Source organism: Oreochromis aureus, linkage group 17 (genome assembly GCF_013358895.1).
Source record: "Oreochromis aureus strain Israel breed Guangdong linkage group 17, ZZ_aureus, whole genome shotgun sequence".
Classification (NCBI taxonomy): Eukaryota; Metazoa; Chordata; class Actinopteri; order Cichliformes; family Cichlidae; genus Oreochromis; species Oreochromis aureus.
The window spans coordinates 26,402,358-26,416,780 of record NC_052958.1 but is presented as its reverse complement, the minus strand read 5'-3'; the positions used below and the strand labels follow the sequence as shown (position 1 = coordinate 26,416,780).

At 38.7% G+C, this 14,423-nt stretch overlaps 1 protein-coding gene across 1 annotated transcript in view; it reads left to right on the top strand.

Annotated features, from left to right (window-relative positions):
* Positions 1-9,947: 9,947 nt before the first annotated feature.
* LOC116329384 (pituitary adenylate cyclase-activating polypeptide type I receptor-like) overlaps positions 9,948-14,423 on the top strand; it is a 60,444-nt gene continuing 55,968 nt past the window's right edge. Inside the window, exon 1 of the mRNA XM_031751385.2 lies at positions 9,948-10,183. Coding sequence (XP_031607245.1) covers positions 10,082-10,183 — 102 coding nt within the window. The 5' untranslated portion in view covers positions 9,948-10,081. The remainder of the gene's footprint in view (positions 10,184-14,423) is intronic.

Here is a 14,423-nt window from a genome sequence, read left to right as displayed (position 1 = left end):
GCGAAATCCCAGAAATAAACCCCAGACAAAGTGAATCTGTGAACTAAGGTGTAGGTCTGTTAGGTTATGTTGTGGTGATCCTCGGGTTGGGGGATGGGTGTTCATACTGGAGTGCAAAATTAAAACCAATGGAAGATGGACAAGAAAATTTCAAAACCATCAGGGGCTCAGTTTAGAAAAAAGAGAAAAGAAGAGGAGGAGAAACGAGCAAAAGATACAGGTAAACAGATGTGTCATTGGATAATGGCAGGTCATCCTGAAACAATCAGAATCAGAATACTTTATTAATCCCTAAGGAAGTTATGTGGGTTACAGTTGCTCCAAGAAGAAATGGTAAAAATAGTAACAGTAACAGACTAAACTCCAAACAATACATTATGTTACAGATTTTAATATTAATTAGTCATTGTCAATTGTTGATTTGTCCTGTTGTCATTGTATGACGAATTATGATGGCTGTTTGGTAGCCGTTTGCATACTATGCATATTCTCTCTCTCTTCATATACAGTATGTGTGTGTGTGTGTGTTTCTCTGCTGAAATTCAGTATGGTTTGGACAACAGTTTTATGTTAATGTACATGCCTTAATATGTTTTGTTTGTGTGTGTGTGTGTGTGTGGGGGGGGGAGTGTTCGCCCAGGGCGCCAAACAGGCTAGGACCGCCACTGCCACTGGGACCACTGTTACCTTCACCCTCCACATTTCCACATTTTCTCGAGCTGTTCTCTGAGCCCTTGGTATTTCTCAAGTTTCTCATGTTCCTTCTTCCTGATGTTGCTGTCATTTGGTACCACTACAGCTATCACTATGGCCGTCTTCTACTGTTTGTCTACCGCCACTATGTCTGGTTGGTTAGCCACCACCATTTTGTCCATCTGTATCTGGAAGTCCCACAGGAACTTAGCTTGGTCATTCTCCACCACCCTAGGAGGCATCTCCCATTTTGACCTTGGGACTTCCAGCCCCCATATATATACATATATAAATACAAAAATAATCAATTGAGCCAAAAAGGCACTCAACTCAAGGCACGAACCAGTGTTGTGTCACATAAAAGGGTGAAAGGGAAACGCGCGCATGGATAGAAGCACCCAACAGAGCACTATCAGTCATGGAATGGCCTGCCCAAGCTTAGTCAAACAGTGTGGGATCATCTTGACAGAGAACGGAACAAAAAAGTAAGACAAGATCTGAAGGAGAGCTTTGGAATGTCCTTAAAGTAGTCTGACGAACTATTCCTGACTACTTAAAGGAATTCCAAGAAATCTTTCCTAAGAGAGTACAGACTGTGAAGAATAAAAGTAGTCCTGCTAAATAATGACTTTCAAGCTCATTGGAATAATAAAGAAAATCAGTTTATATATTCTCTATATTGTATTAACATGTATGCTTCTACATGTTTGAATAAATTGCTGCCCTCCTTCCCCATTTCATAAAAATATGAAGGGCATCCCAAATCTTTTGCACAGTACTGTTTAAAGTAGCAGAAAATGGTCAATTTTTAGCCTTCAGTTCAATTTCTGGCGACAAATAACACGCCAAACTAATAGAGAATAATGGGATTTTCAGATAAAGCATTATTATTCATCTGGTGTAGATGTGTTGCAGCTCTCTTCCTGCAAATCAGCCTTGCAACCACTTTACCCTCTTTAACATCTTTAAATGTGTTTCTAGCTGGACACCTCTCTCAGCAGTACAATTAAATCCAGCCTTCAAATAGCTCTGTGAAATCATTTGTAAAACACTCCACATATCAGTTGAACATCCAAACCCCAACTCAGTTTAACACAAATTTGGAGTGAGCACACTCCTCCACATTGACTGTGCCTTCCTATGTTCAGGGCGAGCCTTACTCACATGTGTGCACACTCACACATGCACAACTGTTAAACGTGGGGGGAAATGTCAGTAGCTGTCTTTATTTTTGTCAATATCTGTTCATTTACAACATATTTTTATTTGATATTAATAACAGTGCTTCAGAACTCTTTGGAAGCACTTTTAACTGATTAGGAGGCATCAGTGGAGTAAAACAGTAAAACAGGAATCAAATATCAGGCAACATAAGGATGAAGAGGGAAAAATTAGAGCAGTGCCTTCCAGGAAAGCCAGTCTGGTCTAACAGCAATATTAAAATAAATATTTTGTCTCTGTGTCATCTTTCAAATCACCTTGCTTTACCTTCATAAAATGTTCCCTCGCATATGGGTCAACATCATTCTGAGGTTTTTATTTTGAACTTTAGGAGGAAGTAAGTGTCACATATGGGCGATGATGAGGTCCCGAGGTGATGAGCGGATACGTGACACATCTGAATGAGCTAGTCCCATCAGTTTCCGTTCAGGGTTCACAGCCTTCTAGTGTCTCTTTGAGCTGCATGCCCCCATGCAGCTGCAAACAGCGTGTGTCTAGCAATGAAAACACACACTGTACACAGGAAGGTTGTTTGAAAGTCACCACCAGCACACAAAGGAACAAATCTGGACAAACAGAAAAGAGGTCAGCTCTAAGCTAAAGGTTAAAGAACATTTTTTTGTACACACCAAATGAACTGCTGAAATCTGGCAGCAATATAAGCACTAACTATCTGGGTGGGATTCACACACACAGTTCAGATCCTAGCTAACATTCATTAGTAATCCAAAATGTAATTATGGTAATTTTTGTCACATGGATGTTGTTTTTCACATACCGTTGATATAGCTATTACTTTAACAGGCAGGGCAGACTGAGAAAACTACAGAAAATGACTCATCTGTACTTCAGAATGACTGCATTAGAAAAATGTGTGTGCACACATGTGTGTATGTGTTTGAGCTGCATATATGTGCTTCTTATATACAAACAGCCCCTGGTGGTTTATTGTTAAAAAATGAACTTTGTGTGTTTTACAGAGATGAACTGGGACATCATATGTCAAACATAACTGAAACAAACTCTTTTTAATCAGTGCCTTGTTACATCCAAAGAGACATACATTTCTGTACTTACAAGAACACCTTATTGATTTGTATTCATAATGACTCTGGGGGTCATCGGGGCTCTGTTTTCTGCTTGTCCCGGCATCTTCAAGAGGACACAGTGGATTTGGTGAAATTTTAGAAATTTGGTGACAGACACTTGTGGGTTGCGAGGAGAATAAAATGGGTTGTGGCTAATGTTTTTTGTGGCAAAATATAACAAATGGGAATGACATTGAAGACAGCCACAAGTACCTGGGAATGATAGACCAGCGATACCGAATGACAGCAACATCAGGAAGAGGGAACACGAGAAGCTGGAGAAGTACCAAGGGCTCAGAGAAGAGCTCAAGAAGATGTGGAGGGTGAAGGTAACAGTGGTCCCAGTGGTAATCGGAGCACTAGGTGCACTGACCCCCAAGCTAGGCGAGTGGTTCCTGCAGATCCCAGGAACAACATCCGAGATCCCTGTTCAGAAGAGCGCAGTCCTAGGAACAGCTAAGATAGTGCACAGGACCCTCAAGCTCCCAGGCCTCTGGTAGAGGACCCGAGCTTGAAGGATGCACTGCCCATATGGGCGAGAGGGGAATTTTTTTTTAGATATTACATATATATAATAATATAATAATATATTATAATAAACGGGATTGTATCAAATATATAAATTTGTAAAGTCTTCACAGTCTATGTATGAATGTTGATGCTCGTGCATTAAAGAAAGATTTTTGGTCCCGTGACTTCCAAAAGTCTTGACTTTATCTGTAATTTTAGATCTGAAGATCCTCATTTCAAAATCAAGCCTACTTGATGTTCTCTTGTCAACATTTCTGTAGCAGTTTGGGTTTTATGGTTTTATGTGTAGTTGCTAGCCCTGTGCACACCCTGGCTCCTTTCTTATCAGGGCTTGGGGTCACCCACAGCAGAGTCTTGATCACAGATACCCAGGTATTTTTTTTTAATTTTAAGATCAGTTCATTCATAAAATCATATTTTCAGTAGCCAGAAGCTGCAGTGGTTATTATTGTACAAGTATTGTGTCTAATGAAGCTCCCCATAACAATGATTGAGGGGTAACTGATCTAATCATTAAAATAATGAAAAAGTTTGATACTAGGTAGCATCATAGCAAGGAATCATTGTGTTTTTGCCTATGAGTACCAAAAGCTAGAGCTAGAGCATACCCTAATTAGAGAGGTGGTGTCCAAAATGTTCATTTGAAGTACTTTCTGGTCAGATTTTTGTCTTGACAATACATCAAAGACATAGCACACATCTACTAAAAAACAGTACAAAATCACAATACCTTGAGCTTTGTTCTGGATCCATGACATACCCCGTTGAATGTACACTTAACAATTGTTCTCCTACTGTACTGTGAACTCATATGTACAGCCTAATCCCTGTATAAGAACCCTCAGGCACTCCTCTCCTTGTCACAGATGCCACAGACAGCAGCACCTGTGAGAAGGTGGTCTGGTGACAAAGCCAAAAGCACTGTCTGTCACCCGCCGACCTATATGCAAGGTGCCTCCAACGCACACACTCGCGCGCATACAAACACACACACACAGCGCTGCTGTCAACCTGCACTGTTTAACTTTACTAGAATTGTTTATATAAAGTTTCCAGAGCAGCAAAACATTTGAAAAGGCACTCTTACTGTGCTCCTGGAACACAGCATGTATAGACACTGCCGGGAACGTCAAATCTATCATAAACCACTTCCTGTTATAAGTAAATGTACAGTGTACATGAGAAACAGATACTATCTGTTGTATTATATTATTTTTTCACAAGCATTTCATGTGACTGCTCAAAAGTAAACAAAAAGCACTGAATATAACCTGACAGTTAAAACAAGGCTTTTAGATTTGCTAAACAATCTGGTGTTTGCAGCAGCCTTAGGCTTATGGCTGTAGTGGCACCTTACTGTGTATACCTACAGAGAAGACACAGAGAAGAGACATTTGTGGATTGATTTTTGTGTCAGGTGAGCTTGAATCTTTTCTTAGTTATGCTGCAATAATCCTAGCCTGCTAGGGGCTTCCCAGGATACCCATGTTTCATTTCACTCACTTTTTTTCACTCATTATTTGTTCTTTTCCACTAGTGCCTACTCAGCTTGACTCAATGCGACTCAACTCTGTGAGTGTAGGGTCGTTATAGCAATGTGACCGAAAGTCCTGAGGCTTCATTTGTATGTGACATGAACACCACAACAATGGTGGACACCGAGACGATGGTGTAACTGCTGCATGGTTTATTGCTTTTTGTCAGACTCTGGGATCATGGTGTCGATTTTTATGTAGCCATTTCCCTTGTTGCTGGGTTTGACAGTGACAGTGATTGACAGTAGTTTTTATTTTCGTCAAGCAGTGTCTCATCACTCATCGAGTGATACCACTGATTAGCCAATCGGTGGCATGCAACCTGTTGTTGTCCAATTTTCAGATCACTTAGATCACTTGGAACCCTGGCCGAGTAGGCACTAAAAAAGCAGCTGGTATCGGGTACTACCACCTAATTGAAAACCCGAAAAACAGAGACCTGAGTAGGTACTAGTGGAAAAGGGCTATGTGTGTTTATGCCACACTGCATTTAATCATATTCATTAAACTGCTTGAGCTTTCATTCAGTCACTGCTTTGAATACACAATGACGGTCCACATGAGAAGTACACATTAACATGCTGTGGGAGCAATTTGCACACTAATTTGCTTTCAAACTGTATTTTGAAAATTTGGCATGAAAATTCACTTTTAAATTTTCATTTTTTTACTTTGGAATTGCGAGAATATTTTGACAAAAATGAATAAGACTTAAGTTTATTTCTCCCATATTTCGGAACTGATTTTGTCACACATCCTGGTTCTTTGACGCAGGGTTTTTAGTTTTGTTCTGGAGTTGTGTTACTCTACCAACTGGATTCATTGTGCAGTGATGAAGGATAACCTAAGACTCCATTACAACATGTAGAAACCAAAATACAATTTAAAAACAAGTATATAAAACACAAATAGTGACTCAGTCAAGTGTTGGGCCATGAGAGATTCAGTCCTCCTTGATTCTCTGAGTGTCCATCCCAGTGAGTTGAAAACTATTCTTCCAATGATGTTGGAGACGACAGTCTAACCAGTCCCTTTTTAGATTTTTTTAGCTGTGTTGAGATCTAGATCTAGATTCTGAAGGCTACTATATATGATTTGCACTATGTTTGCACTCATCAAACCACTGAGTTGCCGCATGTGCTCTCCACATCAGTGCAGACCCATGCCTGTTCTTTTTACATCGCTGAACTCTCAAATGTGCATTCATCTTTGCAAAGAAGGCTTTATGCACTGGAACTCTGCTAAAATTTCCTTTCAGTTGACATTCTGAGTCAACTAAGAACTAGTTGTTCTTCTCTTTTTCTTTCATTGTCTTATTCACACGTTTATCAAAAGCCATTTAGACTGTGGTAGTTCAACAAAAAGTCACTAAGAAACCTGCAGAAAGAGATCACATTACCCTGCTCCTTAAGACATCACCCAGTCTACTCACATCTCAGAATGAATTTTAACACTCTTTGATTTGCATATAGAGCTTTAAATTGCTTTGCTTTTTTTTTTTTTTTTAACCAATGAGACTCTTATTTTATGCTGCTGTCAGATCACTGAAGTCCTTCAGAGCTTTTGTTTTCTGTATCTGTTCCACTGGCGTTCCAGGAAGGTGGGTTTCATTTTTAAGCCCTTAAACATGGGGAAAATAGGCCTTAAAGCAAAACAAAACAACACCCAAATTAAATAAAAGGCAACATTCATTTAGGTAATGACTGCAGGTAAATGACTGTAATCGGTCTGTGCTGCTGGTTAACTTGATTCCAAAAGAGGCCACACCTCTTATGGCTGTCATGGCTGACAAAAACTTTGGCCCAGTCATTTTTTCATTTAGTAATGTAGGTCTATATGACAGATATTATAATTTACTGTAAAAAGGTCTGCCTTGACTCTCTATAGAACTCAGGAGTTGATGTATTCTGCGTGGGTGCCAACATTTTGTTGTTTATGACAGTCAAAATAAAGATGGACATGCAAAAGGTAATCAGGAGGAAAACAACAAAAATTAACAAAATTGTTGTTCCACATAAATGCTTCATATTTAAACATTTCAAGATCTGCAGTCACAGCAGGGAAAAAAAGCAAAGTACTTCTATAGGAAGTGATCTGATGAAGAAGATGGATATGGATGAGACAAGGCAAGAAACAAGGCAACAACATTACCAGACAAGTCCTACAATAGAGCCTGAAAGCGAGGAGGAAAAGAGAAAGGAAATGGTGAAGATGCCCCCAAAAGGGATACCGAGCAATTGTGATACACCTTGCATGAGACCGAATGGCTCAAGACAGAGGCTTTGGGAGGGCCCTTGTTGACAGCCTGTACCCCAGGAGGCATAAATAAGTAAGCTTCTAAATAGGTCCCCGCCATTTTCTCAATCTGCTGAGCTCTGCTGAGCAATCAAACCTGAGTCTACTGCAGGAAAAAGTGCCAGCGCTATGTAACACATCATGTTTAGTGCCGGTACCAAAGAAAGCCACCCCTTTTGGCCTTAATGACTTCAGACCAGTTGTTTTGAAGTCACATGTCATGAAGGTGCTGAGGAGACTGTTTATTGCCTGACTTAGCTTGCAAGTGAAGCCTTCAATTTGCCTACCAGTCTCTTTTGGGGGTAGGAGATACTGTTATCTACCTGTTGCAGCATGCTCACTCTTCACCTGGATGGTATTGGTGGCATTGTGAGAATCATGTTCTTCGATTTTTTTCCAGTACCTTTGATACCATTTAGAATGCATGTCACCACTTCTATTGTCTCCTGGATGACTAAATATCTGTCAGAGAGGCCTCAGTTTGTGTGGCTGGGGGCACCCTGTCTAATGTGGTGGCTAGTAATGCTGGGGCACCACAGGGGATGGACCTATCTCCATTCCTGTTTACCTTGTACACCTCAGATTTCCAGTACAACAATAAAACACGCCACACTGTTGCTACCATGCCACTTTGCCTTACAGGTGAACACACCTGTCAGGTACAAGATCCTAAACAGATTTTTGTATTATACCTTCATGCAGGTGTTGTTATGTACTAGTAGATTGTACATTTTTTTCTCTTTATCATGCTGCTGTAACACATGTTCGCTTGTGGGATCAATAAAGTATCTAGCTATCTAGCTGTCTATGAATTATACAACTCACAATGCAAGCTGGACAGGAAGCCAGGACTAAGAAACTAGGAAACTACAGGAAAAAAATCAGAACTTAGAAACAAAACAGGAAAAAAAACAAAACAAGATATAGGAACACACAGCATGTAGGTATGAGGGAAAACACAACAAAGGACAAAGAGAGACATAGACACTAGATGCACACATACAGGTAACGAGGGAGGAGGAAACAGGTGGGAGCTCAGCTGAAACTAACCACAGGGGATGAGACAAGAGTACTTAAAATGAAAACACTGCATACAGGATGAGGGACTAATAAAATAATACAGAAAACTGAGACTGAGACTGAGCCGTACAAACTTGATATAGACAAAAAAGAAAACAGACATGAATGACAGAGGAAACAGAAAAGGAAAAAAAATCTAACAAAACAGAGGTAGATGACTGAATGAGAAAGCATGGTGAACTTAACAGGTGAGAACAGGAGGACTAGACACGGGAAATGGGAGACAGACAAGTACAGATGAGATTGAGACATAAGGGAACACAGAATAGAACAAATCAGAGAAGATGAGACAGAGGGACAAATGACTCCAGAAAATAACAGAAGACAGACCCATGGCTGAACTTGAGGGAAATAGAAACACAGACTAAACATCAAAAGGTAAACACACACAAGACTGACTACACACATGAGACTAAAGGACAAAGCAGATGAGACAAGGACAGATACGGAAACATAAGGGAAGCAAGAATACAAAGGAATAAACTGAAACCAGGAACAGACTGAATAAGAAAGTAGATCTGTGCAAAATAATGAAACAAATCGATAAATGCAGAAAAAAAGACAAAAAACACTATCCAAACACTGATATATGCAAACACTTTTTGCATCTCTCACTCTGCAAAGACACTTTGTATATATTCTATTTTACTTAATATTTAATACTATACTGCAAAAAAGCAAAAAAACAAAAAACAAACAAAACAAAAGCAGTAAGATTTTGGTAGTCTGTAACAGTTTGATATGCACAGAAGCACTTTTGCAGGCAGACTGGAGCAGCCAGGGCTGGAACCACCATCAGTGCAGTTAGTAAACAACCTGCTGTACTTCTAGAGGCACGGTTGTATACATTGCTTCCCCGTTTGATTGAAATATGCGTTCTATGTTCTATCAGGGATAAAATATGAGTTTATGACATTTACAAATCATTGTATTGTGTTTTTATTTATATTCCACACAGCCTAAACTACGTTTTTGGAATGGAGATTGTAAAGTGATACGCACAATACTCAAAAGCAATTATGATTCAGTAATATTATGGGTATGATTCTGTAGAACTTTTATTTTATGTATTTGGAGTACAACTTGATGCAAAACCTTTGTACTATTAGGGTATTAAAACAGAACCATGATTTAAATCTTACGAGTCTAAATACATGTTTATCCCTTCCTAAAACAGGTATTCAGTGCAAAATGATGTTTAAACTTTTATGCATACATTTTTCGGGAGATACATCTGCATGGCAGTACAGAGCCTGAAAATGATCCTCAGTGTGATCCGTTTATGGAATTAGAGTAAAAACCTCGAACCTATGAACACACCGTTTTTCCTGCTCGTGAAGACTCCACTCGCTGTCTTCCCTCTTGTCAGCGCGCATCTGCGTCTGTGTGTTCTGCTCCATTTCAGGGAGGAGCGCAAACTGTTTGTCTCTGTCCAGCACCGGCTCCTCTCCGCGTGTAAATGCGCACTGTCTCACTCACCGGACAGTGGAGAGAGACCCAGCGGCATTAATACCGGCAAACTGTCAGCCGGCTGCTCAGTTCATTGGGTGCTGCCAGTCGTGGAAATTTAAGGAGGAAATAGTTTGTTGTAATCTGTTTTTTCTACTTTTCTACATGCACTTTTAAAAGCGAGCATAGATGTCATCGCACAGCATGCTTATCTCTGGAAGCTCCCGATTGAAATGGACGGACGCATTTCTTTACTTGGGTCTTTTCATGCAGTCAGCTGTTTGGGAAACGGTGAGTCCACCGCAAACGCACAGCTTAACCTAATCTATCTTATCATAAGGAGAGTTGGGACATGAAGTAATGTGTCTGTGTGGGTGATTTTAACACGATTTCAGTCACATTGTTTTTATACTGACATGACTTAAAAGATTTTAAAATTATTTTTCAATCCAATAACATTCATTATTTTACTTTTTATTAACTTTTACTTTTATTCACTTTGTACATTTATAAATTCTTTCATTGTAGTGGGACTGTACATTGGGTTTACATGTTATCATGAGTGTAGCTTTTGTTGGAGCATTGGGGAAAGGGAATTAGGGATCCTTACCCTGTAAATTAGAAGTTAGAGACTAACAGGTATTTTTTTTGTGTAATACAAATTTTTGTGTAATACAAGTAGAATACAAATACAATATGAACAATAAAATAAACAAAAACGATAGTAACCCTACAGTAATAATATTATAGGCAGGCAGGCTTGATAAGGTTTTCTGCCTAATGCTTTTTATTATTAGCAATTAGTCATTTGTCACTACCTCAATGAAAACAGATGGCTGATATATCTATTGAGTAAGTGCTAATAGTTAAATAGTTAAATGCTGTGGAAATGGGAGCTTTACTGGCCTCTCAAAATTCTTTAAAGTGTTGTGAACATCAACTAATGCAGCTGCTGGTGAGAGGAGTTTGTCTGCATTTAAGATGCATTATTGGAAAAGAGGTGCTGTGTGAAGATTTGTATCAGCTGGAGGAGGCGAAGACAGCACTGTTGGCAAATAGGTATCTAATATGATTTAAAAATTTAATATCAGTATTGATTAATATCTGAGTGTCAGTTTGTTGTGTGTGTATACTTGACTTAAATTTTTCCCTCATTGTGTATCAAAGTAAATAATCTTCAGATGTTGATTTCCAGAGCTGTTATATTCTGCCATGTAAAGAAAATACAAAAAGAAGTTACATGTACAATCAGTACAAAAAGGCATACACCGTTCAAAGCAAACAAACCAAAAAACGCCAAACCGTTGAGCAACAGATTTCCATCAACCTTAAGACTCTTAATTGGAAAGGTATAGAAGAACCGGATAACTCTGCATTCTTTTCCATCTTCTTGCTACACCATCATATACATTAACTCTCCCCAAATGTTACCTGAGCAGATTTCTCCATATTTTGTTGTAAACAAATTCATTTTTACATTAGATGGACCTTTGTGCAAATGGTAAGTTATACATGACGCTGGCATTTTTGTAAAGAACTAAACTATTAATGTAATAGACACATCATCTAAATTATAAAATAAAAAATATATAAAAAAATACTTGATCAAAATCTGTACTGTATACATTTGCATCAATATTCTAACATCTAACATTTATTTTGTCATAAATAAGAAGAAAAGCATGTTTTAAACAATTTTATAAATTAGATTGTTATAATAATTTTTTGCTTCCAATGTAATCATGAACTTATCTGCATGAATATTTCTAAAAATTTAAGGTGGAAACACCGCATCCATCATAATCACAGAACGTGTAGATGAGGAGTTGTTTTCTGATATTGACCTGCTGCGTTCATGTTTGTCTGGCACATCTGATTCGAACTAGGATGATAATTACTTGCTAGATGACTAATTTGTCTCCAGTGGTGTCAAATCGCCACAAATCATGTGACTTAAGAACCAATACAGCCATGTATTGCATGTCTGTCTGACTTTTGTTTTTCTGCTTTGCTTTTTCTTTCCTTTATAACAAAAAAGTAGAATTTGAGATGTACTTCAGCCATCAAGAGGAGGACTGGATTTCAAAGAACAAACTCATATAGCTCAAATAAATATTGAAAAATAGTATCTCCTGTGACTCCATTAACCCTCGTTGCTCACTTGAGTCTTCTCTGCTTTTGGCTTCAAAAAGTTGGCAGTAATGAGAACGTAGAAATATTTTCTCCCCTTTTTCCTGATTCTACTATGCATGTGGGGGTTTGAAATTCAAATGGCGTAAACAACTTAGTGTGAAGCACATTTCTTTTGCATTTTGTCCTTATATGAACTTTGATTCAAAACCATTGTGGAGTTTCTTCTTTTGGGGTTATGGAGTGATTTGTGTCTTTGTGTTGCCTCTTCATTTATTAGCTCTTTGCTCCAGACAAAAAAATCAGATTGTCATAGACTCAAGATGCATTTAACCCCTTTTTCCTTATATTATATATTATTTTATAGATGACAGCAAGATCAGTATCTCTTGTGAGTTACTTTATTCAACAGAAAATTACTGCCTTTTATTACTTTATTGCTGATATTTTCAGTGTAAGGTGCAGTGACAGTCTTTACTTAGAACACTGGGTTTTTCATTTTTTCTCTTTCAAAATCACTGCCATCCATATCTGACACAAAGGCTTTTGTCCAAAAACATTTACAATGATCACATGGAAACACTTGATCTTGATTTAGTCTGCAAACATGAGATGGCGCCTGCAGCCAACTGAGATTATATAGGTAGTCCAGCGCCTTCCAGGCCTGCACATTCGTACGTGCAGTCACAAGAATGTTTGCTGTGTTTCCCAGTACAATCTCAAGTGCGTGGAGGAAATATCAGAAAACTTGTCATAACACTAGGTGAGCTGGACAGGGCTATAGAAGGGCATCAGTCAAGCAGCAGAATTGTACCAGGAAAAACAGGAGGAGCATTGCCACTTGCACTGACCTACAAAAACTCCAGTAGGCTACGTGTGCATGTTTCTGACCAGACAGAAACAGACTCAGAGAGGTTGCCGTGAGGTCCTGAGGAAGCATGTCTTTGAAGGACATAAACTTCCATAGGCTAGCCAATAAATACTCTAAATGCTGTTAGGTATGGAGATATAATGCTCAGACCCATTATCAGAACTTATACTGGTGCAGCTGTCCCTGGATTCCAAACACTGTCTATACACATTACTGAGCCACATGATGCAATTAAAAAATGAAAAGAAAAATGAATAACATAAAATAAAAAAAATCCAGAGAAAATTGTAACTTGTACATTAACAAGTTGAGTGCACTCAAGTGCAAGTCTAAGTGGTTTTAGCATCATGCAAGGTGTTACTATTAGCCATAACCAGCACATATGCACCAGGCAACCATCAACAATAGTTTTTAGGTGAAGAGGTGTGCTGGTGTACTCGGGGTAAGTAAGTCCAATATTGATTCTTCTGTCATCCAGTAAGTCTGTCTCTATAAGAGATGAAAAATTTAGCCAGAGATTTTTATGAGAATGCTGAGTGAACCAAAATGGTAATAATGTGGACTAAAAAGTAAATCATAAAGATATCCCAGCGCTGAATAAGGTAATTGTTCCCAGTTTGTTTGATAATAGGAGGCACACATACAGTACAGTACAGTGCAGCTTTGAAATTTTAGTTTTTGATCTCCATGAAGTTGTTTTTCAACACTACATTCCCATTTTGAGTGCATGCGCACACCAGTGAGGCCACAGACATCCCTGCTAATGGCTTTACACTGTTCCTCTGATCTACAAGCACTACATAACAAGGAAGGGAGTTATACAACCACAGCTGTCTTCTTCTTCCCTGCTGTGAGTATAAACATAAACGTAAATAATGAAGACTGGCCACATACAAACACTGAAGACCAAGGAGAGGAGAAGTGCTTGGTGTTTGCATGCCATGGAGGGAGATTTTAATTCAGTTTTTTTCTATTTGAAAAATACAAATACAACTACCTTTAATATCCTAATAGCAGGTCTTGAGTAACAGCTTGTAACGTTTCTATCCTATCGCCTGCAGAAGCCTCTCCCATTAGACATCAAATGACCTGTTACCCTCTGTCTCCAGCCTAAGGCAAGTTTTACCTTAAAAACAAGCTGTAAAATGTTAAAATCAATTCTAAAGGCCACATGTAACCAGTGCAGAGAGGCTAACATGAGGAAATGTGCCGTCATCCTGTTAGTGCCCTTCTGATGGCTGCGTTTTTGTATTGAAACCGAAGGCAGTCAATTGATTTTTGGGGGCAAATAATGAGTGACATTAACTCAGTTGCTGAAAAGACAGGAAGGGCTTTTGTGCCTTGAAATGAAAAGATTGACTTCACAGTTGATTTTCAGCATACAGATGGTTCACCTTCTTGTATCGTATAAGAAAGTCTGATTTTAAAGAAAGTAGTTTATATAACAGCAGCAATTTAGATAATTTAAAAATGTAAAAAGTATACAAAAATTGTTATTTAATTTGATTTAATCCTTTCACTCCTCTGGAA